General features: G+C 35.0%; 1 protein-coding gene and 1 long non-coding RNA gene across 10 annotated transcripts in view; one reads left to right on the top strand and one right to left on the bottom strand.

Moving 5' to 3' along the window:
• The window catches only part of MAP3K7 (mitogen-activated protein kinase kinase kinase 7), a 48119-nt gene that overhangs the window by 9701 nt on the left and 14263 nt on the right, over positions 1-24155 (bottom strand). For 2 of the 9 annotated variants that reach the window (XM_085056337.1, XM_085056329.1), the window contains exons 4-14: positions 23865-23910; positions 23074-23212; positions 21848-21972; positions 18129-18257; positions 16118-16248; positions 15625-15706; positions 14301-14452; positions 13512-13671; positions 11113-11151; positions 10870-10950; positions 4623-4690 (exon numbers count right to left, since the gene is read on the bottom strand). In XM_085056337.1, coding sequence (XP_084912463.1) covers positions 4623-4690; positions 10870-10950; positions 11113-11151; positions 13512-13671; positions 14301-14452; positions 15625-15706; positions 16118-16248; positions 18129-18257; positions 21848-21972; positions 23074-23212; positions 23865-23910 — 1152 coding nt within the window. Of the gene's footprint in view, positions 1-4622; positions 4691-10869; positions 10951-11112; positions 11152-13511; positions 13672-14300; positions 14453-15624; positions 15707-16117; positions 16249-18128; positions 18258-21847; positions 21973-23073; positions 23233-23864; positions 23911-24155 lie in introns of all 9 variants that reach the window. The other 7 variants (XM_085056338.1, XM_085056332.1, XM_085056330.1 and 4 more) reach the window with 6 other exon arrangements.
• Positions 8277-9914, top strand: LOC146440013 (uncharacterized). Its single transcript, XR_014851008.1, has 2 exons — positions 8277-8466; positions 9375-9914. It is a non-coding gene; the product is annotated as an uncharacterized LOC146440013 (long non-coding RNA).

Here is a 24155-nt window from a genome sequence, read left to right as displayed (position 1 = left end):
TGATTTCCAAATATCCTACTTTAAGTTTTAAAATTCAGGATTTCAGCCAAATAATGATCCAAAGAGTAACAAGAATCTACACACTGAAAGATCCACTAGTTCAAATGCATAGTCTTTTGTCTGTAATGTTTATTAGGCATTTTGTGTTTTATGTTAATACCCAGAAACAGGACAATAAACTACTGTGGAAATAATCTGATGCATGTTATCAAGATGATGGCATCAGACATTTTGAAAAATCTTTTGTGTTGGAGTCTTTGTTGACATTAAGTAAGGTTTAAGTTGCTGAGCTTAATGTTAGTGTCCTCAGATATTAATGGTAAACACACCCTGCTGATGTAAAAGATCAGAAGACAGAGAAAGCACTTTTAACATTTTAAGTCCTTTAAGCAAAAAGGGAATTGTTGAGTATCTACAGTGGATAGTGAAGGGCACCTGAGAAATACTCTAGTTACAGTAACTTCTCAGTGCTTTCTTTACGCCAGATTGTTGGTCCATCAACCAGAAAAAAGATTTCCTTGATAACACTATTTACATGAAATTCAGTACATATAGAAATGAAGGAATCACATCTGAAGCATATCTAAAAACCACTACAAAGTTGAAGGGAAGTTCCCCAAACTGAATACTGGTTAGATTACAGTGTTTGAGTGTGTGTTGAGTGAGATGTTTTAGGCCTCCTGGACAGCAGCCCCTCTGACAGGTAAACCAGTGTCTGCACTTCAGCAATCAGTTTCTGCTACCCCTTCATCCTTGCTTCCTCCAGATTTGCTAGCATGTTGCTCTCAAATAATTTTGGCCAGGTGGTCAAACTCACATGGAATTCCTAGCTCCCATTTCTCAAAGACTTGCAGTCTTGAAAAGCTGGCATGCCCTGAGGAATAATCCCCACTAAGTTTAGTTTAAATGGGCAACACAATTTTAAGAAATCATTACTAGTCCTGTTTCCTCATCTCCGTGAATTTTAGCTTGCAGTGAAACGGGAGAAAAAAATCCGAATGTGCATCTGTGACAAATTTCACAATCTCATGGACAGAATGATTCATCTGTATAATATCAGATCCCCAAATTATCCCACTTAGCTTGCATGCATGTGGGAACGTACATTCTGACCTTGCTTCTTAAATGCTCACATCAGTACATGGTTTTCTTTAATTTTTTTTTCACTTCAAAGTAAACTGTAAGAGTTATGAAGGCCCAGCAACAGTTGCAACACCCCCCCTCCCCTGAAAGCCAACAATCCCAAAATGAAACAAAAAAGTGTTTAAAAGAAGTAGTAGGTAGTTTTGGTATTTATGATAGTACTGTGAAAGATGACATACCAAAACAACGAAACCAATAAAAGATACACAGGCAAAGAGATGGATACCACACTGCACATCTGATCACAACACATAGATCTTGAGTCATAATGACAGACATGTTTCTCAGTATCCGTATAAAACAGTAAATTTTGTGAAGACTGCATGTAGCGTAAATAGCAATTTGCTGTGTTTCTTCAACCACCCAAAAGTATTAGTAGGTGCAGTTCAGAGTCTGCACATCTGTTTCTGTGTTACAAGGGTGTTTAGGCAAGAGCAATAGCACTAGAGAGATGACACACGAAAATGTTTTAAAGTGCATGTGGAGGGAAGCAGAAAGGCTGAAGAAACAATTCAGTGCAAAAGAAAAAAGGAGAAAATAGAGCATCATAGTATATCGACAGAAACAAATGAAAATGTAGCATTTAACTTTAGAAGGGACAGTTGCATCAGTGCTGCTGATGTCACTTGGAGTAAGAACCAGTCAGAGGTCACCATGCACTAAAATCTGTGAAAATTTAGACTTAAACACATGTTCTCAACACCAAATCACTCCAACAGCTGATCCAAAGTTGGAAAACCTTTGACCTAGCAAATTTTCCTATCTAAACTGTCGATGTTGAGTAGTAAAACCATCTGCAAAGCCTTATTACTGTCTGCTGTTGACAACACCAGTAAGAGCAATAACATAAAGTGCCTTAAGTGTCTCAACAACATAAACATAGTAATTTTCAGCCATACAAGCCACACAGAAAATTCTTCTAAGAGCACACAGAAATAAAATAGACATACAATCAAAAATACACAAAATGGTCAAATTAGAACAAGCGGTCAAACAGGAAGACAAGAGTCTTGCTCTACCCTTTCAGGTAAGCACCCAAACTTTATGTATTATTAAATATTTATTGTATATTTAGAGATATATATTTTGTTGCCTATTATTTATATATATATATTTGAATATTTATATCCAAGCCTGGTGTTTTCCTTCACCTTAATAAAAATTCCATTCTGAATTGGAAAAACCTTTCTAATTATAAACCAGTAGTTATAACAGAATCATTTTCTATTGGCACAGCAGCAATTTTCAGGAAAAATACATTCAATAAAAAGACTTCTGCTCAGTTTTACTGTATCAGTCAAATAGTTAAGAGCCAGGAAAAAAGCATCATGGCAATCATTAAATTTTGAGTGGGACAGGGGCTTTCACAGCCTGGGTGAATGAGCAGAGGCATTCAGTGCCATGGCTGCTTGGTGAAGAAGGCTGTGCTGCAGAGTGGGTGTAAGGAAGAATGGAATGTGGGGAAGAAGGATGTTTGCAATGAAGGGAGGGAGGGGGAAGGGGATTTTCACATTAGAAGTGATACCCTATATATGGTATGGTGCATATGGGGAGATTGGATAAACTGACCAAAGCTACATTGGTCAGATATTTTTTCTGCTTTGGCTTGTAGATTGCTTATACAGATAGCAGTTCAAAATTTTTAATAAAAAAATCAAGGCACTGAGGTCCAGAGCTATAGAAACCCATAAAGATTAATTTTAAGTCTTTAGCCATAATTACATTTGTGCTCTGTTTCTTCACTGTTTTCCAAATTTTCTTTTTTTTTCTTTTTTTAATATACAAGCATATGTACATCAAAAGTTAGCATTAGTTTGAGCGGACATTTCTATCTCTCCTCACACCAAAAAGGGGATAAAAATTCATTATTTGTTTATATGGACATTTCAAAAATGTCTTTGAAACTGCATCTTTCATGCCTGTTAAAATATTATGTTTTCCAGATTTTACCACAATGTTTCCAAAGAAACTGCAAGATAGCAACAGATAACTGAAATTCTTCCACTTACATTTCCATTATGTACACCATCAGAAGCAAGAAAATAAAATGCAACTCTGATACTTCTACAGACCCACATAAGAAATTGGTGAGGTAAAACAAAATTTCTGTATCCTTCTGTTCACAAGGACAATTTAGCTAGAGCATCCATACAAGCAGGAGAACAGCCTTCAGAGAAAGATTATTATAATAGTTATTAAGATATGAAGCAAATGATGAAAATCTGTATTTTGAAATATCAACCATTCATTAAAATGAACAGAATGAAAACTTTTAAATGAAAAAGCTATAATTAAATAATTCATACATCAATCAGCACAATTTGGTATAACTGATGTGTTGTCACTGAATTTTTTCCCCCAAGTCTTGTATAATTTTAATTCTACAATTAACTGAATAGGCTGAAATCTTTCCTAAATTTTGCAGATTAATTTCTTTCCTTTTTAACAAACCTGTCTTCTCTGAAGATATTAAAATGTATTTAAGACTAATTTGTTATTTTCTGATAGTCGTACATAGAATATTTACTAATACCTACAGGATTGATGAGGTTTCTGTGGCTATCATACTCCATGGAATTAAAGAAAAAAATCAAAGGTTATCTCCCTGATAACTACACCCCAAGAAGTACTACCTATTTTAGATCATTGAAGTAGGTTGTTTAATATGGAAACCTGATTAACTTGATGAATATGCTAAGTGCCAGTATCCCATATTCAAATTATAGTAGATATCTCAAAATTGCCAATTCACACAAAGGACCAAATAGCCTCTGTGAATTATTGAAGCAATTAAAAACACAAAATAAACACATCTGAATGCAGCATTAGCTGTACCTTTCTCATTTAAAATGGAAATGAAACTAGGAACACGTTATTTAGCATACCACTGTTTCTGTTACCATGGCACTTACAATACCAGACAAATAGCTATGTTATTATAAAACATCTTTTTCAAATAGTATTTTTTTAAACAAAACTTTGTGACAACACCCTGCTGTAAACCTTGCATGAGAAATAGAGATATATTACTGTAAGTTACTATTCCGGATTCAGAGATTGATAATAACATTTATGACACTGATGCACATGCATTTTATTTTCATGCAGAAAGTGAGTCTATGTATAACTGCTTCAGACAATAGGTAGTAACTACAATTGTTTTCTACATACAGAGAGATGAAAAGGCTTTCCTGTGTAACATCTGCCCTCAGCCAAATTAAGCGGTACACAAAAAACATGTGTACATAAAAATGATAAATACTGCATAAGCTATACAGAAAATGCTTCTCATCTAGAGCTCATTCATAGTTACCCTCATGGCATCTCATCTCAATGCAATACAAACAAAACTACAGTTTGCCAAGCTTCCACATCATTTCTAGGAAAGCATCAAAGGTGAAGATTTCCAGATTGGTTCCCCAGTACAGATTTGATGCTGACTTTACTGAAAAGCAAAGAAGAGATGAGAAGGACATTACCTGACTGGACTCTGTTCCAGCAACACTAAGATCTTGAATGGATCTGCGCCTCTGCTGTCCGTTTCCTGCTGGGAAAAAAACAAAACAAAAACAAACCAGTGAAATATATTCAGAACAAAATAAGAAGGGTGCGACTGTTGCAGAGGAGCTTGGAATTTGTACAAATCCACAGAGACAAAGTGAGAGAGGGGGAGAGAGAGACAGCTGCAGAATTTTAACTCAAAACATGCTGGCCTGTCAACAAAAAGTATACCCTAATACAATAACCACTCCTACCACATGAATAGCTGCTGCACTCTACTCCACCATCTTCTGTCACATGTGTTTGGTCAGGCTTAGTACTTGGGGCAGGAGCTGATGACGACATCTATTTCAAGTGCGTTACGTTATGGGGATTTCTAAAAGCTAAACCGCGAAGATAACAGGCTGCCAGCTTTAACCTGTTGCTCTTTGGCTTGCTCAAGGAGCACAGCAAGGACTTCTGTCTGCGTGCTGCTCCCCTCAAGGAAACTACGAAGCGAAAGCGCTTCCTTCTGGTCTCCTGTCTCCTTCAGAGGAAGGAAACTATGTCCTATTCTCATGCTCTGAGAAGTGTGAAAAGGGGACTGTTCAGCTAAATCACATCTCACCATCAACCTACGAAGCACAATGCTGTAATCTTTTCCTCTTCTCCTTCCACCTGTTCGCAATTATCCATCAGTGACAGCTACATAAAACAGTTTAAATTTTAGCACTGACACGCAATCAAAGGCATTTTCAGGAAACAAAATCTCCTTAAAAATAAAAGGAGATTATGCAACAGAATCTCCCTGGCTACTTTGATTTTTATTACAGTGATTGTTTATATTATCTCTTGAGAGCAGGTCAGCTGTCCAAAAGGAAACACCAAAATGTCCTGAGTAACAGCTGACAATGCTCAAAATTCTTGCTCTTAGCTCTGCATTACGTAACTCTGCTACCGGAGGGGAGCATCTGAAACATGTACTGCAGCCGTGGCAGCCCCTCGCCCAGCAGCCCTGCACTCAGCAACCAACACAGCTTACTCAAAGCCCTGCAAAAGGCTTCACATTGCTGACCTTTTAGATTCTTATTCAGCATCATTCCCACGACTCCAAGCCTATCCTGACACGTGTTTTGAATTGCAACAATTACTACAAAAGTGCAAGACTATTTAATATTGATATATTTATTAAGCCTTTAAGTTTTTTAATATAGGTACTATTACATGTAGGAACACATTACCACAAAATAGCAATACAAAATTTTTAGTGTCACGTTATCAATTTGTCATGACATTTTAAAATTTATATAAAGTACTTTAAGAAACAAGCATATAACAAAATCAAGCAGGATTCTACAACAAAATATACTATTTGCTCTGACTAAAAATGGACTTGAATTGCAACTGTTTTGTGGTCTCGATATTTTGTTTCTGAAATTCAGGGAAAGTATATACTTACCTAAGCAACAATGGTTAAGTTGTGTTTAGTACTTTGATACTAGGGATCTTGTGAATGACAAATTTATGTCAAAATGTCTGCACTTGTTCATTTGCAGTGAACTTTTTCACTACATAATCGTTTAACAAACAAGATTATACATTTAATAGAATTCTGTGCTGTGGATACTTCATCTGGCTGCCACAGCTCATCTCAATATTCAAGATATGTGCAATCCACCCACAACCAATACAAAATTATGTGCACATTTCATTCAACAACATTGTTATAAAATTAGCTCGGCTGAAATAGGCTTGCAAAAATATCTGAAATTCTCATTTCAGATTAGCAACATTTGTGAATTTAAAGAACCCAGCATATGTGTTACTGAAATATTAGAACATGGCTGCCAAAATGTTAAAATAATCAGGGTGGGGTGCAAGAAAGAAAAGCAAATGCCTTGCGGGAAGTGAAGGGGTTGTGGGGGGAGGAAGAGGGGGCAAAACTATTGTGTTGTAAAAAATGAACACCTTTGAATGAAATATCTTCAAGTTAGTAGCATGAGGGAAGAGCAAGCTCTACTAGGCAATGCCATTTTAATTAGTATAACTACTGCAGACATCTGGCAAATAGCTTCAACAAGGCAGAAACAGACTACGAATCAACAAATACTTATTGCTCCAGATTCAAGACAAATTTTAATTGAAAAATATCCTATACAACACAACAGAAAATATGTTGTTTGAAAAGATCACTGCTATAGCATTCTTTATGCTGTCCTCTCCTAGTTTTGATCTTGTTCTTACCTCTACGTCCATTTAAAAATAATTTTTCGTCATTATAAAAACTAATATATTTGTATATGCACAGAAGTTTATCCACAGTAGCTTGATGCACTGTGTCAGTCTTTTGGTAATTTACAGGATTTTAAGATTAAAAAGCAAATGTCACAAACATACTTCCTGGCCTCAAAAAAAACCCCATTTCACTTACTGCTGTTTATTTTCTAAAATTAAATTTAAAGGAAGAGGAAACTTCCATCATGTCCTGCCCCACATACTCCAGACAAAAATAAATTCTACAACTTATTAAAGCTTTTGATCACCACCCCCACCCGGCCGCCAAATATCCAGACCAGCAACGACCTCTTCTCCCTGCCCTTTAGCAGATAGTTGCGTCTCCTTTTACACTTTCTTATTTATTCACAGTCTACTCTCTTCCTTACACACCTACAAGGCTCAAGCCTCTCTCACCGTGCAGGATAATCAGTAACTGTAACAATGCTACAAGACATTTTAAAGAAGTTAAAACATTGATCTGAATTCCACAAGAATGAAGTGATCCGGGAAGACAAGGGTGGGATTTCTGGCATACATTAGTTTTAAAAGTAGATGGAAAAAACTACAGACCTACAGCATCCATAATTCCTACCCACCTTCTTAAGACCCTCTACAAAACGCGTCTATCTTGAGTAATCATTTATGCAGTGTCCATGCTATAAAAATCGTAACGCTGTGGCACAGTTTCAGATGACAAAATTACGAAGCCAAATGCACACATGCAAAATGCATGAGATGTCTAACATTGCCACTGAAGAGAAGGCTGTATTTGTAGGTATATTTGCTAGATGCTGCTTGAATGCTTTCTATCAAAAAGGTGTACAAACTAGAATTCAGATTTTTTTTTGTTTCTTTAAACGTAAAGGTATTCAAACCTTTTGTTCTTTCTAGGGCTCTTATTTTATATATATATATATATATATATATATATACATATATAAAAAACAAAGGTGGTGCTTATAACCTATATTATACAAACCTTAATTTAAAAAAAAAATTGATATGCCACCAGGCTATCAGGTTGCAGAATACCACCACTGCAAACTCATTTGCTAAGTTGTTACACAAAGGAGGAATTATTTGATCCATTTTTCAATTTCTAAGTTTTGTAAGCTAATAACACAAAATAGCATCTTAAATGAACAAATAGTTCTAGTCACCCTTACTGTACTTATTTAGAAAGAAGAGCAAATATATTCTAAAAACTTCCCCTTCTGCCATTATTTTACCTCTAATTGACAAAAACATGTATTTTACGACCTTAGTAGCATAACCAGTTCATGGACGAAATGTAGTTGAGGCAACACATTACGAAAACCCCCAATGATAGCAGATGTAGTACTCATAATTCCAAAATAGCCCTGCCCTAAGCAGCTGACTCACGGTAACATGCCTGCCTGGTGCCTCCCCTCTCTGGGCAGCAGCTGCTCTACCATGTGCTCAGCACAACTCCAGGCAGCAGCACAGACCAGCACTTGTGTGGCTCCAGTGACAAGGATGAGCTGCTCGCCCCATCGAGGGACATGCCCAGGGAACTCTGGAGGAGCTGGGTCTGTGGCAGAAGTCGTATGGAACGCAACCGGGTGGGACTGAGATGGTGGTGACAGTTTGGGAGTCTTGGAAGTTTAGGGGTCTAAAAAGTGAAAAGCATGTTCAGAGGCCAAAACTGAGAGCCTTGTGCTGATAGAATAAGGAAAAGAAAGAAGTGAGAAATATACAGATGAATATAGTTTACTGGGGAGATGATCACATTCCGTCATATAATGATTAATTGCATTTTTTTCTGGCTTTGGGATTATTACTGGAAAGCTGTTCTGACAACCAGAAAACTTTTAATATAGAGCTCAGATCTATTTGCAGACAATTTACATATTTTTTCTGTAATGCCAATACTGTTTTTTAGCTTAAGAATTTCTCTCTTCCTAGTTCTTAGCTGCAGATTCATCTATAGAAAATAATTATTCATTCTCAGCTTTCATTTTGTGGGCTATACCCCTCTCATCCTGGTAACTCTTCTTCATATTATTGCAGTGCATGTATATTTCCTTTATATGGCTGACCGGAACAGTATGTTGAATTCCTGATTCAAACTCAAAAAGGGCCAGAAATAGTGTCAGTGCTTCTTTATCTTTCCTGAAAATGAACCTTTTGATTTCACAGTTTTCCACAGCTACATTAGATTCATGGCTCATACTACCTGGGATTAATCTGCATGCACATGCTATGGTCCCATGTCATCTTATTAAAAGAAATTGTTGTTCATGCATGACCCTGGATTTTACCCTATTTCTATTCAGCAAAATTCCCCCTATGTGATACTCTAATCCTCCTCTTTATGAATATTTGCTTCTGATAAAGTGTTAATAGGGAATTTTATTATTGTTCATTTGACTTAAATACCCTAGGAGTAAATTTTGAGAAAATTCATTAATATGCTTGCTCCAACCCTATATAGTACTTCTGCATTTCTACAGGTTGCTATTTTCTTCTGCTATATGTATTCCAAATTATCTTGGAATTCCCATACTGTCAAGTTCAATTAAAACAGACCAGGTGAAGAATTTTTAATTACTGCCTCTGCCTAACTAAGAAACCAATGGATTGGTAAAATTTCTTTTACTAAAACAACATGGTATTTTATTTCACTGACTTCTTCATTATTGCCTAAAAGTTTCAATGTTTCTTGGAAGCCCCAGTGTTGTTATGGGCAGACAGACAAGAGACACTTAACAGCTTCTGTACCTTATTTATCAGGCTCTCATCATGAGTTAACACTGAAGCTGGACAGGTGTCTTCACATTTGCTTTCCTTGCTTTCCCAGGATTTCATTTACATCAGTGCAGGCCAGGCCCACTTGAAAGTCACAGGGGAAAGCTGCCCTAGTAAACTTTTTTGCTAATTTGTTAGTCTAAATGCCAAAGGTTTTCTTTTCATGGGTGCTACTGCTCTTTGGAATCTACTTTTTCATATTCTGTATTTTTAATGTAACATTCAATAAAGTTATTTGAAAGAAACCTTTGTACAAAATTATATTTTGCATTCAACTTTATAATACCAAACAATATCAAGATTTACAAGGAAACTTTCTCAGATGACACAAATTTAGAATAGGAGGGACAGCTTTTAGTGGATTTTTAGATACTATCACTTGCATCCCCTGCCCCAACATATTATTTTGAAATGACTTGCATACTGCTAATGGTACGTCTATCACAGTTTGAGATTGATTATACTTATTTTTAGGCTTTGAGAAGTATGAAATGAAAGAAAGAAAAATGACATGCTACTAACTAAAAACAGACTTGGGATACATGAGAATTATTCACAGAAGTCCCAAATGATATTACCATCCACGGTGCCTGAATATATTAATTTTTTTCCTATCAGAAGCCTCTCCAAATGATTTTAGTTTGCATTAACTTAAACACAACAGCAATACCTCATGCACACACATTTTAGCTCTAGAAAAGTGCAGTCAAATATATGAATTTCACAGACTAAGTGTTAATGTTTTAATCACAATTATCATGTGGATTTGAAATTCTATACGTAGTTTTTTGTGATACTATTATCTGATTAAAAATGGGTGCCCAAACACAACAAAGATCAGGGCAAAACAATTACCTAGACAGGACTTTTTCCAACTTTGGTCCATTTTCACCAAATGAGATACTGTAATATAAGACTGCATATATAGTTTTGCTCTATAAGAAGACTCTGAACATCAAGATCATAAGGGAAAAAAATCCTTTATCAGTCAAAAAAAATTTGAACTAGAAGACTGAATCCCTCACTGACAAAAGCAAGTGTGTATAAAATATCATGCGCCTCTTTACAGAAGCATTATGAAAAATTTAGTGGTATAATTTCTGGGCCTCTCCTACAGCAACTGGAGCAAGAAGTATTTCAGCAGTCTGATCATTATTCCGGCATCTTAACCAATTGACCCGTTCACCTGGTCTGCGATACCTGGTATGATGATCTCAGGGACATCCAGAATGTTGCCAAATGAAGCAGTTTTACGATGGCCTCGTTTAGGCTTGGAATAGGCTGAAAAAATACACATATACAATACACATGCAAAACACTAAAATGGCAAGAGCAAAATTATTAAATTCCTAATACTGCATTGTTCATAGACTTGGTTAAACTAGAGTTCATGCAAAAATGTGTCATGCAGAATAAACTGCATTGCCTTCCACTCATGCTTACACATAGTAAAGCAACTGTTAAAAAGCAAAAAATGCAGAACTAGCCATCATTACAACACGGTGTAATTAGTTATAGTTAGCAACACAAAAGTCAAACACAGAAAGCAGCATGGCAACACAGAAGGGAAAACCAAATGTAATTATCCAAACAGAGAACAAATCAAATTATTTCAGTTCACCTGTACATTCAGAAAAAAATCTTGATTGCCTGAACTTAACTAACATTTTCTCTTTAGTGTTGGGTACAAACTATTTTATAAAAAAGTCTAACAGTTAGGTACTTCTGTTTCTTTAAATCACTTCCTTTCAAAGCAAATCTCACCTCTTAAAAATTGCTTACTTTTATTACAGTTGACAATCATTCCTGCCAGTTACTCTTTTGTCCTACTAGTGAAGATTTTTGTTGTTTTGAAAACTGGGTATCACTACCAACGTTTTCATTTTTGAATAATGTTCAAGAAACATTATATACTTTGAAATAAAATCTAATTATATATTTTTTTTACTTTGCTACTTCTGTAGTCGTAGATAAACAGTTCCTATTTAGAAAAAAATCTGAATATGTCTCCCAAAGGTAGAAGATTGTAGCATATTCATCTCAGTAAGCAGAGCATTACATGGTTTACTCTTACATTTAATCTAGAGGAAAATGGAACAAGATTAAGTAATTTTCAACCTGATTTAACAACAGCCCAATTCTCACCTGGCCACGCAAATATTTTTCAGGTTCACAGCATATTACTTCTGTCACACAGTTAACAAGATTAAAAAAAGAAACCAAAACCAATACAGTGCTGTTTCACCTCTATTTGAAGAAGTTACAGTCAGATGTGTTTAACCTCATTTCTCATCGTCCACTACTGCATGAAGTGAATTCTTTAAAAAATCCCCAAAGAACCCCAAACCAAAACCAGTATGTTCAATACGTACTTTTATTTCAAGAAAAAGAAACCCTATAGTCATAACAAAAAACCAAAACCACACCCTTAGACTATTCTGAACAATAATTATTATTTCAGAGTAATGTAGACAAACCAGGAAAATTAAAAACTTATACAAAGGAGGGCCAGGTTATTTCTGCTAATGTCAAAAAGTTACATTAAGAATGTCAGTGACCAAAGTGAGTCCTGACATGTTTTAAAATAAAACCAGCATGGTGTTATTACCAGGTAAGTACACAGCTGCCTTCTGTGTTAAGAAACCTTTAGAGATATTCAGGGTGAAATGTGCTACACAATCATCCAGTCAAAGACTGACAATATGAAAGACAAATTTTGGAATAAGGCTTTAAAATAAAAACATGAAAGTAAAAAGAATTTAGGGCAAGATAAATATTATTTCTGCACCTCAGTATTTAGTAAAACAAGATCCTGGAGTAATCATAATACAATGAAGAACAAAAATGAAATAGTCATGGTGCACAAGAAAGCCACAATTTTGATGTGTAATTCCTTATTAATGGCAACTAATTGACTACCCTAATTTTCAGATTGGCAGAAAAATACTCAAACAGCTATATAACCCTGAACTAACCAAAGTAATTTGGTTTAATTATTTAAATCTGTTGTTATATGCCATAACATAAAAAACTTCCACATACAAAACTTAAAACCTGAACTTTACATAGATTAACAAACAGTATCTTTGATGAAGAAAAGAGACAAGAAAGTGTTTGCCAAGTGTACACGTTTTTATTAATCCACTCTTCTGGAATGAATCAAGATTGCTTTCACCATAAAATTCTGTATTTTTACTTACAGATAAATTCTAATTCTCTCAAAGAGTTAAGGTTTAGAAATGACAGTTTATATCTGAAGGAAACCTGGCAAAACACCTGTAGCTTTTTTTTCAACAAAAGACAATGCTTTTTTCTTAACCTGGAGAATAAAATCTAACTATGTTTCTCTTTCTGATATCTGTCAAAGATTTTAAAACTTATTTGGGAGCATGCTGAACTTTAAACCTACCTCTTAATGTCAAAAATATTACAGAGACAACCCTGAAGAAAATGTTATTATGTAAATTATTTTATGCTAGCAGAGATGGAATAACAGTATTTCAAATAAAAAGGAGAAAGTTGTACATTTGGAACAGGACTGATATTTAGAAGGCTCATAATGCATTTTTTTAAAATATAAAAATCTAATTCAACAAAAATCTCTAAAACCTTTAAAATACTCAATTAAAATACTCAGTCTTGCTGAGTGTACAACCATAAATAAAGGCATTTCCCCCCACAATTAATAAAGGACAATAAAGACTACATGAATAGTTCAAGTATTTTCATATGGCTATTGTTTACTTGTTAACTTTCTGTCAGACTGTTGTTTTCACATTTTCCTTCTTCCTTTATTTCTTTCCAATTCCTTAGTCTACTCCCCAAATATCATTAAATTTTACCTGTGATGGAAGCTATTCTTGCTTCTATTTCAGACATGTCAGCACTCATCCTTTTGGCTTCTCCGGAAACAAGGGCTGACGGTGGTCGCGCACGAACATCTGACAAGCTCTCAACGCTGCTCCCACGAGATGGGGGCAAACTCAAACGGCCAGGATCACCCTGTTTAACAGTCACATTGCTGAAAAGAAAATTCTGCAGAAGCCTCTCCATAATATGTACCAGTATGTTTCTACAATGTGGATTTTAAAAGTGACAAGATTTAAAATTTTAACACAATAAATATAAGTAACAATAATTTAACTATTATTGGTATATAAGAACGAAATATCTGCTGCTTTGAAAATAATCTAATTTTACACAGATAAAAATCAGTAGAATTAGGCCAATATTGTCAGAGGAGAATATTTGTATTTTTGCATTCTACTTCGAATAGACAACAGCATTTTCAAAATTAACCTGAATGTTTAATCCTTTCATCTCATACTAATATTTCGGTTATAAATTAACACAGCAATTTTCAAACTTATTTTTTTAATCTAATAAATCCCATTAAATAAAATTAACTGTTTTCTACATTTCATTGGAGATCTTATTAGAACTTTCCAGTTTACCTCTTTGGAATCATTCAACATTTTTCTGTCCCTTTCAATGTTCTTTTCCTATAACTAACTGGGTCAAATTTTTTGAATGAGGACACTAATGTTTCAGAGCAGATTCAACTTTTATGTCTACCCACAAATCCATGTCCATTTTAGTACTATTGTTCAAAATTGCACACATTGGCTTACCGGCTGCTTGGCTGTATTTTTGATTTGCTGTGCCAGTTTTGACTCCAAACGTTTAATAGTGTCATTGGTAGAAGCTCCTTGGAAGTCACTTGGTTCCATGTTAGCATCACTCTTGTTACTTGTGTTTGTAGAAGTGATGTCCATGAATGAACCTAAAAACCAGTGACAATGAAAAGCATTTGGCAATGTCAACTAAAAATACTGAAGTGCACCTCTTCACAGGAGAGCTCTCAAAAGTCTAACTAGCCTTTAAAGCAACACTTTTGAAAACTTTTAATGAAAGACAAGTTGCAAAACTGCTACAGATCAATTAGTATAAGAAGCAAGAGGAATGAAAAAAGAATTCTTAACTAAATACTATGATAACATTCTGAAGTCAATCTTTGAAATTGTTAAGGTAGCTGTTATTTTAACAACACAACAGCAACTTCATTCACAATTAATGACAAAGGCCATCATTAACCACAGAGGAGCACAAATACCTGAAAAGTATCAGCCAATATATATTCATAGTTTGAAGTGATAAATTATGCATTAAAATCATGTGCTGAGAGGTGGAGAACAACTAGTAAAGTCAGTGAAATGCTATAGCTGCAAAGATTCTGTTAATATAAGGGTCACTAAGTTGCAAATTATTCAATGAAGCTCTATCCAAAATAACAGCAATTTCATTGGAGATAGAAAATAAACCAAGCAAGCAGAGGAAGCTGAAGACACCTAAGATTATAAACTACTGAAGTGGAAAAAAATGTACTCTAAACAATGAGGAGACTAAATGACCTTTATTTTTTATTATTAAAAGGATTTCTGTGAGGGCAAGACTACCTGAAAGTCTTGCCCCCATTTTGTTCCATACACCTTTCTAGTCATTTTTCTTGCACTTAAATTACTTTACTTACTGCATCTTAACATAAAACAAATGCAAGTTTAAATTGTGGAGACTGCAACTGAAAGCAGGGGCAGCTTTCAAGAATAGTGAAAAATTTTAAATTCACAGCTCCTAAACATTACATATGAGTAAAAGGGTGTCAATTGCTAGCAACATTAATGGGGAAAAAAAGGAGACATTACACCTGGGCATTTGGAGACAGCTTTTATTACAAGCTTCTTCTTCATTACAGGTACAGCTCAGCAAAACAATTTAACTGAGAACATTAGATATGATGTAGTATGAGGTATTAACAAAATAAATAGGGTCTGCTGATGGTTAAGATTTTTAAAATCTTTACCATTTTGAATCAAAAATCAATACAAGAATGTGCTTTATAATCTGTCTGCATAATTTCATGTTGCAGTTCTTTTTCTCTAACTTATAAAAATGTACCTGTGCTAGTAGCAGAGTTGCTTTGGCCTTCATCTGAATACTGGCAAGGATACTGCAGAGGTTCATCAGCTCCTGGAAAGTACTGTGAAAAAGCAGTAGTTATTTCATAAAAAAGTAATTAACAATTGTTTTTAAATTATTTAAATAATACCTTACAATTTATAAGTGTAAATTTTACATTATATTAATTTATTTACTTATAATTATTTATTTAGAAGATAAATGAATACAATTATTTTTAGTAATACATTAGATACACCTATGACTTTTTAAAATTTCTCTAATCTGTTATGAGTTATTACACCCCACCCATAAGAAGACAAATTATTTCCCTTCTCTACTGTAAGAATTTGATATTTTTTGTCCAAAACAGAGAGGAAAAAGAAAACACACAAGGCCACCTTTAGTGGGATGAAAAGCATACCTTTTAGAAATCAATTTCCCACCTTAATAGCTTAAGTAGTGATTTAAATACTTAAATAAATTTTTATACCCGCATCAAGTGTGTCATTATTTTAACAATTTCCTCCATGGACGGTCGTTGTGAAGGATCCTTGGACCAACAACGGGTCATTAAACTCTCAATTGGTTTAGGTAAATTTTTGATCAGTGGTGGCCGAGTACCTGTAAAAGAAATTAGAAAACAGCCTTAAATATTTTAAACAGACTATAAAACAACAGAGTATTTGATCTCTCGCTGGTATTTTGCAAAATAAATAAAAGAAACCACAGAGTTCATTGTAATATGGATGAACTGCCCTGTACTTAATTTTCTCTCTTACAAACAAAAACTGACCAAAAAAGTTCCTTTGCACTACATAGCAGCAGTAGGAAAAAAAACCCCAAACTTTTCCTTCAGTACAGGTTAGAATACATTCACTGACTGACCAAATACAGCATATTACAAAGGCTAACAAAATGTTACTTCTTTCTGAAGAATAAAGTTCTAGGCCAAACTAGGAAGCAAGTCTTTGGTTCCTAATGCTGTATTCACAGAAAAAAATATGGAAAAGCCCAAAAGACTCCAAGTATTTTTGAAAGGTGATTTTGCTCCTAAGAATGTCCTGAAAAATTACTAGGCACTGGAATGACTGATTTTGTATGACTTTTTCATGGCCTATACAGGTTTTTAATAACATTTTACTTCAACTATTGTATAACTACTCAGCTGGTTTTTGGTTCAAGTTCCTCCTCTTATTACAATTTCAATGAAAACAATTAATGGACAACCAGTTATGTTTGATATGAGACACAGCGATGGTTTGCAAAGAAAGTGGTCAGTATTTAAGAATATATTAAACAGAACAAGTAATACATGAAGTAAGAATGCTACAACAGTTTTAAGCAAGATGAAGTGCATTAACACTTCCTTCTTAAGAAGAAGGAATAAGAAAATGGAAAAAGATAAAAAAGATAAAATTTTAAAGCAAAAGCAGGTACAGATAGGGAATTTTAAAGGATACTTCCACACCTTACTGAGGCTTCCTGATTTACAACTATTAGATTTACAATTAGTTTTACAGTTAATGCTTTCATGTAAGGCACTTATGACTCCTAATGTCAGTGGCCAATGTTCTTGAAAAACTAGAGAATCTCTTCATTCAAAAATGCCATTGGCAAACATCTATATTTGTGCACAATTATGACTATACCTGTGCTCACCTTAAGCTTTTCTCATTTACTGCTGAGGCAATGACACTCAGGCCAGAGTACCAGCCTTCATTGCTTGTTAATTTTGTCTCCCAAACAAGTTTGTTTTCGCTTTGATGTTGTATCTCACAAATAGCAGAAACTCTTTGCAGACATTCACTGAACTACTTCACTATCATTATTATTCATAAAACTCTGTTTTGCCATGGTACCTAAAACCACAACACTAACAAAGTTACACCTCTAGCATGAAGATACTATTGTCTACTGTACTACCCTGACCCTGCTCTGTATAGTACCTGGCACAGTAGAGTGCTGCTCCATGAGTGCAGGTATCTGGGTACAAAGGTAAAAACATTCAAACAGCAGAATAAAAAAAACCCAAAACACCACAGATGAAAAACATTTTTAATGCCTAATGGTCCTGCATGAGTTTTATAGTTTCTAACATTTCTACACACAGGTTAAGTAACTTCAAGTTACACATTTCTTATAGATGTCCAATTAAAAAAAAAAAAAGACAACTTGGCTAATAAAATCATCATTCACAGGTAAGAGGTTTTTCTCAGATCACTTTTAAAATGGAGTGTTGTAACAATGAGGATGTTGGTCTTTATTGTTATTTTTTCACACACCAGTTACACACAGCAAGCACTCTAGCAGCCAAGCAACTCAAAACCCACACTGACACAAATATGGCAGTGTCTTATTATTCAGTCTTTGTAACAAAAACACATCTTTAATGAAGCGTAACATGGAAACACTAGTAATTTAAGGCTGTACAGTTAGGAGTGTTTAGCAAATTTACAGGTCATATACACAACTTCCAATGCAATAAAGTATTTTCTACTCACCATTGTGAACTGCCCACATTATTCGGAAAGCTGGACCACCAATCTCATCAAAAGGTTTCCTACGGGTGATTACCTCCCAGAGAATAATACCCCAACTGAAAACATCACATTTTTCACTGTAATTGCTACCTGGAAGAAAACCATCAATATAATTTGACTCTTTTCTATGTAACACGTTAAAAACAAATACAGTTTGAGCAGATCATAGAATCAGTAGGGTTGGAAAAGAGTTCCAAGATCATAGAATCCAACTTTCCACCAAACACCATGACGTCAATTAAACCATGCCACCAAGTGCCATATTGAGTCACTTCTTCAGTGCTTCCAGGGATGGTGATTCTACCACTTCCTGGGCAGCTTGCTCCAACAAATAAATAGCTTTACATACTTACTTTCACTTCACATTTATTTTGCTGAGAAAAATCAGTCTTCTAAAGCTAGCTGATTCATGCTAACTTAAGTCTGAAACCCCTTGATAGTATGACTGTTAAGAACGCCCCTGGGAATATCCTCTGGGAATCAATCCCTTTCACAGGGAGTCATGAAATGACAAAAGCATCAGTTTTCTTATATAATATAAACCACAATTTATTAGATTAAAAGAAATCTCTTGCATTTAGGGTTTCATTGATGATGTCTGCTTCATCTAAATATTCTTCAATTCACTTCTTCCAACCTTAGTCACAATATGCCAGCCAGTAAGATTTGTCATATCTATTACTCCTTAGTAATTACAGGTCTTCAGAAGAACTACAAAGTTACCGTATGAACAAATCAGGAGAGTTCTCAATTCCTTCCCATCTTATTTCCTCCTTGTTTATTATTCTTATTCTTTCTGTAATGTCAGTACTTAATTAAAATTCTTTGACCATAAATTAAATATTTCTAAGACTCCTAAGGAGCGGAAGACAGATAGGTGACACAGGAAAATAAATAAAAATGTTCACAGGCTGCAAAGAAAGAATGTATGCTTTGCAACCATAACTCATGCAAATGCTAGTAAGAAATGTGAATGGCTAATGACATGAGAATAAAAGTGTGAATAGAAATTACAGGAAATTAGCTCATCTGTCTTCAAACAAGGATTAAAACTGGCATATGGTGGCCAAGAGACTTTTGTTAATTCCTAATCAGAAAGCGTTATTCAGACAAATCAGTGCAGTAACAGTGGAATTAAAGTCTAGTTTCCTGTGAATACCCACCACATAGCAACTGCTGCAACAGGCTCCATACCTGTGAGACAGCTTCCTCTGCCCCCATATGTCTGACAAACTGCAAGGCAAACAGCCTTCTCTGGCCAGTTCTTGCAGCCCACCCAGTTTGCAAGACAAACACAAGAAGCAGGCTGCAGCATGAGCCACAAGCCCTCTTTAAGTGAAGGCACTAATTTGGACTTTACAGAACTCTAAGAATGTGGATCTCCAAAATTCTTTACACCTGTATCAAAGCAGCGGAGTGTGGCTAATGAGTTCAAAAAGTAGGAATAAGAAAAATACTATCAGCTTTATTGGTCAGCCTATTTTTAAAGGTGCTGGGGAAAAAAAGTCATGTAAACAATGACAGATCACTAAGGGAAGCAAAACAGTCTCATCTATGCACTGACAGCACTTCTGTGACACGCAGCCTATGAAACTAAAGTAGTGCTACTTCCCTGTTCGAGCAATGAAACTATTTTTTGAGTGAGAAGTCTTGGACTAATTCTGAAAACTGAGACCAAAATTCTGAGTCCAAAAGAAGTGAGAGAGTATTCTGCATTGTTTCTTATGTGAAAGACTAAGATTGGATAGATACAATAATTCCTCAATTTATCCAATTATCCTAAAGAAATTTTAAAATGGCTTCTTCTAATGGGAGTTCTGATATTAGAATTGCTCTTTATCCTGATCTAAATCATACTATTTTCATTTTGATTATTTGATCTGTATATGGCTTTATGTGCCCTAATGTTTAAAATGGGGAGAAAATCTTAATATTAGGGCAACTACTTTACTGAGCACCATCTTCAGCAACAGATACTTCTCATGCCTTTATCATTCTCATCTAAAACCTTAGTACTAGAACAGCACCAAACTAATATTAGTCTTTATTCCATTGTTGAATTGTTGAATTCTGATGCAGTAGCATAAGCAAAGAAATTTTTAACAATTTTGACATTTGAAGTGGTTATTTTAGTAGTTTAATGACTGTTTCAAGAGTAATTTGATATGCTGCATCATAGAAATGACTAGATTCTTGTCTTTTTATAATAATTTGTCTATTTATCAGTAAATTCATTCAGTTAAAAGTACATAAAAACAATTGTAAACTGAAGGCTTTTTGCTGCTGTCCAACAATACAACTGCAATACAAGATTTCTTTGTTGTTTGCTGGGTTCATAAATCAGTGGAACTAGGATATGAACTGTAAATCCATTCTAAAATACTCTTATTTATATCCATTTTAGATTAAGATTTTTCACCCCCCCAAAAAAAATCTGGCTTTAACACTGATCGTCCAATTTCTTATTTTTAAAAGAAATATAATCTCCTATTTATACAATTTAATTTAATAATAAACAAGTGTTAAGAAAAGAAGCACTCCTGCCTAAAAAGATAGGGTAGGTGCCTGAACACAAAGTGACATAATGAAAAATTTTCAGGCATCAGAGTGAGACTAACAACCTTTGGATGGGTACTCTAAGCAATATGTGGAAGAAAATGGATACCTTCAGAACAAAAGTTCCAAAGGTGATGTTCAGGAGGAATCCTAAAACTGTATATGGACATTCTCTGGAAAAAGGACAGTGAACGAAAAGAGGCCACTTGGACCCAGGATCTGGGAAGCCACTGCTGCACATAGGCCCTTTCCAAATATATCAAATCCATGACACCTGCTTCCCAAAGCAGGAAGATGACTTTTCCAGACCATTGCTAAATTGCATTGATAATTTTAGGTACCAACTGGTTAAAAGGTGTTTGATCTACAATTTAATATCTACCGGATTATTTCTCTGATAATCATGCAGCAATTATACCGATCTAATTATCAAGTACCATCAGTCTTCCCTAATTACACTCCAAGAAATAGCTTGTTTTCCTACTTAACCAAATTAACTGGTAGTAACAAGTCCCTCAGTATGTAGGAAAGAGGAAGTACATCAAATCTCTAGATTACAAAAAAGCAGATGAAGATAGGAGTTACAAGAAAGTGGGGGATCAAAAAAGATGGCAATTATGTTCAATTTAGAGACACTATTAGGGAAATTCTTAAGTTAAAAGCTGATCAGAGTAGGGAGTGAAAGTAATGACTGTATTTAAATGTCAGAAGAGTTTGAAATTATATAAGAAACTTGGAAACTGCAAAATTGCGAATAAAGAACCTTCTGGCTGTATTTGACTTACAAAATAAGGAACAGCAGCTGTCTAAAGGTATTCCTTATGTAAATCTCAGTAACGACAAATAAAGGTTCCATATCTTCATGTAATTAAGTGTCTAATATTAACACGACAGAGCTGGTTCAGTGCTGCTCTTCAAACCTCTGCACAATTACTTGGCAATATACAATTGCACAGATTTTTAAAAAAATGTCAGCCTTCTGCCAAGACTCTTTCAGTTGTTACCTCAAACTTTAGAAAACTTCATTTTAAAGATAACATGATCCTCTTATTCTTACACCACATTAATTCACAGTGGTATCCCTAAAAAGAAACTGTAATATTGACACTGTGAATTTTTATTACCTTCGAAAACTTCAGGTGCCATCCAAGCAGCACTTCCTTTGTTGTTGGTCATGTGCGTTTGAATATCACAGGCTGTACCAAAGTCACAGATTTTTAGAACCGTCCCCCCAGCTACCAGGAGCAAACTGTCAAAGCAAAAAAAGGATATTAAAATTGTAGAATGAAATAGTCTGATAAAAAACCACTGATTTTTTTTTTCATCCCAACAACTACCATTCTAATACAGCTGAGTATCTTAGGCTTTGCTTCTCAGTGCTTTGTTTCTTAATTTGGGAAGTAAGTAAGGTCATTTGTGTATTTTAAAGTAATTCAATATGTGTTGTAATTTATTAATATTTCTACATGCTAGATTTTAAATAAATATCTTTAGTCATAGTAAATCACTAAGCATATCCTGACAATCTGAAAGATGCCAGGGCTGAAAACCAACAAGTGCTGTAACAACTTTAATAAGAGAACAACTAAGACTTCCACTAATGCCAGTCAACATAGCTATTTATTTAAATGGAAGCACTTGAAGCTACACATGAACAACTCTCTAAATCAAAACTGGGGAATACAAGAAAAAACTAAAGACTTAAATTGTGGCTTCATGTTATAGTTTTACCTGGTAATAACTGCAGGTTACCATCTAAAAGGGATGATTCTGACGATCCTCAAATATCTGTTTCTATCTAATCTGTGGAGCCAGATCTGAAGCTGTAAAATGAGTGGGATAACAAACTGACTGGGTAGAAAACTATTCAATTTTGTTTTGGTGGAAAGTGATGGGAGCTTCTGGCAGGAATAGTGGAACAGGCAGAAGGAGGGGATAAAGGAAGATGGCCATGTGGTAAAAGAGCTCTAATGCAACAGATTAAATATGACATTAGAACCAATCAACGCCCCCACAATGTTCTCTTATTGAACTACAGCCATTGCAAAAGTGGAAGATTTTAAATGCCTCTGATTAGAAGCCCTATTCCTAATAAAATCCTCTTCCATGATGCAGGGCAGGAGCAGGGTATTTTTCCAGTTTAACAGAAAGTAACTGAATACAGTTCGTTTTCTGTATCACATACCATCAATTCTATAACTGAAGTTTCAAATGCACAGCTTTCATTTGGAATATAGCACTTCCAAAGTTAGTACCAATTACAGGTATTTCTTTTAAGTGCAATAAAATTATTATAACTTATCATAAATTCCAGTTGTAAGAAAATATGAAAAATGTACCATAAACCTACTTTGGTGGTTTCAGGTCTCTGTGAATTAGAGCTTTTGGTTTCATACTGTGGAGATATGCCACTCCTTGGGAACACTGTAAACACCAACTCATGGCATGTGCAGCAGTATAATGAGGCAGAGGTTCAGCACCATGCAACACTGCAAAACAAAGGCACAAACTAAAAAGAACTTTATTGCATATTACAACAGGTACAATGGTGTTAACAAAATACCAGTCAGAAAGCTCTATGGAGTCTAAGTAATTACCAATGCCTAATTACTGCAACTAAAAATATCCTTCTGCAGCCTGTTAAAATAACAGAAATGTAGAAGTATTTCCCATGTTTTTAGCATGCTTTCCATAATCTTTTATGTTAAATTCAACATGAAAGGTGTTGCTTGCTCTCAGCTATCCCTGGTAAAGCCCATGTTAAATAAACGCTCAGGGAATTTATAAATTAAGGAAGAATGTTTTCAGATGTTCCATGGGAAAACCTTAAATTATTTGTATAAAATACAAGAAACTAATATGAAGAACAAACCAGAGGACTGAAAAAAGGTTTTTAAAAGCACACTCCTTTCTCCTTAGAATTATTTTAAGAATTTCAAAGAACCACATAATAGTTGAAGAGACCTCTGGAAGTCCACCAAGCAGGCCAAGCAGGCCACCTCCAGTCAGTTGCCCTGGACAGTATTCAGGTGGCTTCTGAATAGCTCCAAGAATGGAGACATTTATGAAACAACTTGTAGTTTAGATTATGTTTGCCCTAATATTAGCACTTCAGCTCCATGAAGTCGAAATGATACTCACCATTGTACAGAGAACCTCCTTCAGCATACTCCATAACAAGACACACCTTTGGGGGGGAAGGAGACAAAAAATAGGAATGTTTTAAATGTAGGGGCAGAAATCAGCTTTTGTAAACTGAAACGGAAGTTCTTTGAGAGCAACTGCAAAACCTCCATACCTAAGCTATTGGAAAATATATCAGTCAGTTCGAAATATATGTATTTACATGTAGGAGAAATCAGTTTTACGCCTAGTTCTCATTTTAAGTTAGAAAATAAGAGAATGACCACCCTCCTCCTCAGTCTTACAGAG

The sequence above is a fragment of the Lichenostomus cassidix genome, chromosome 3, assembly GCF_008360975.1.
Source record: "Lichenostomus cassidix isolate B80296 chromosome 3, HeHo_3.0, whole genome shotgun sequence".
In the NCBI taxonomy this organism is placed as follows: Eukaryota; Metazoa; Chordata; class Aves; order Passeriformes; family Meliphagidae; genus Lichenostomus; species Lichenostomus cassidix.
The sequence above is the reverse complement of the archived record's forward strand: the minus strand, read 5'-3'. Positions and strand labels throughout refer to the sequence as shown.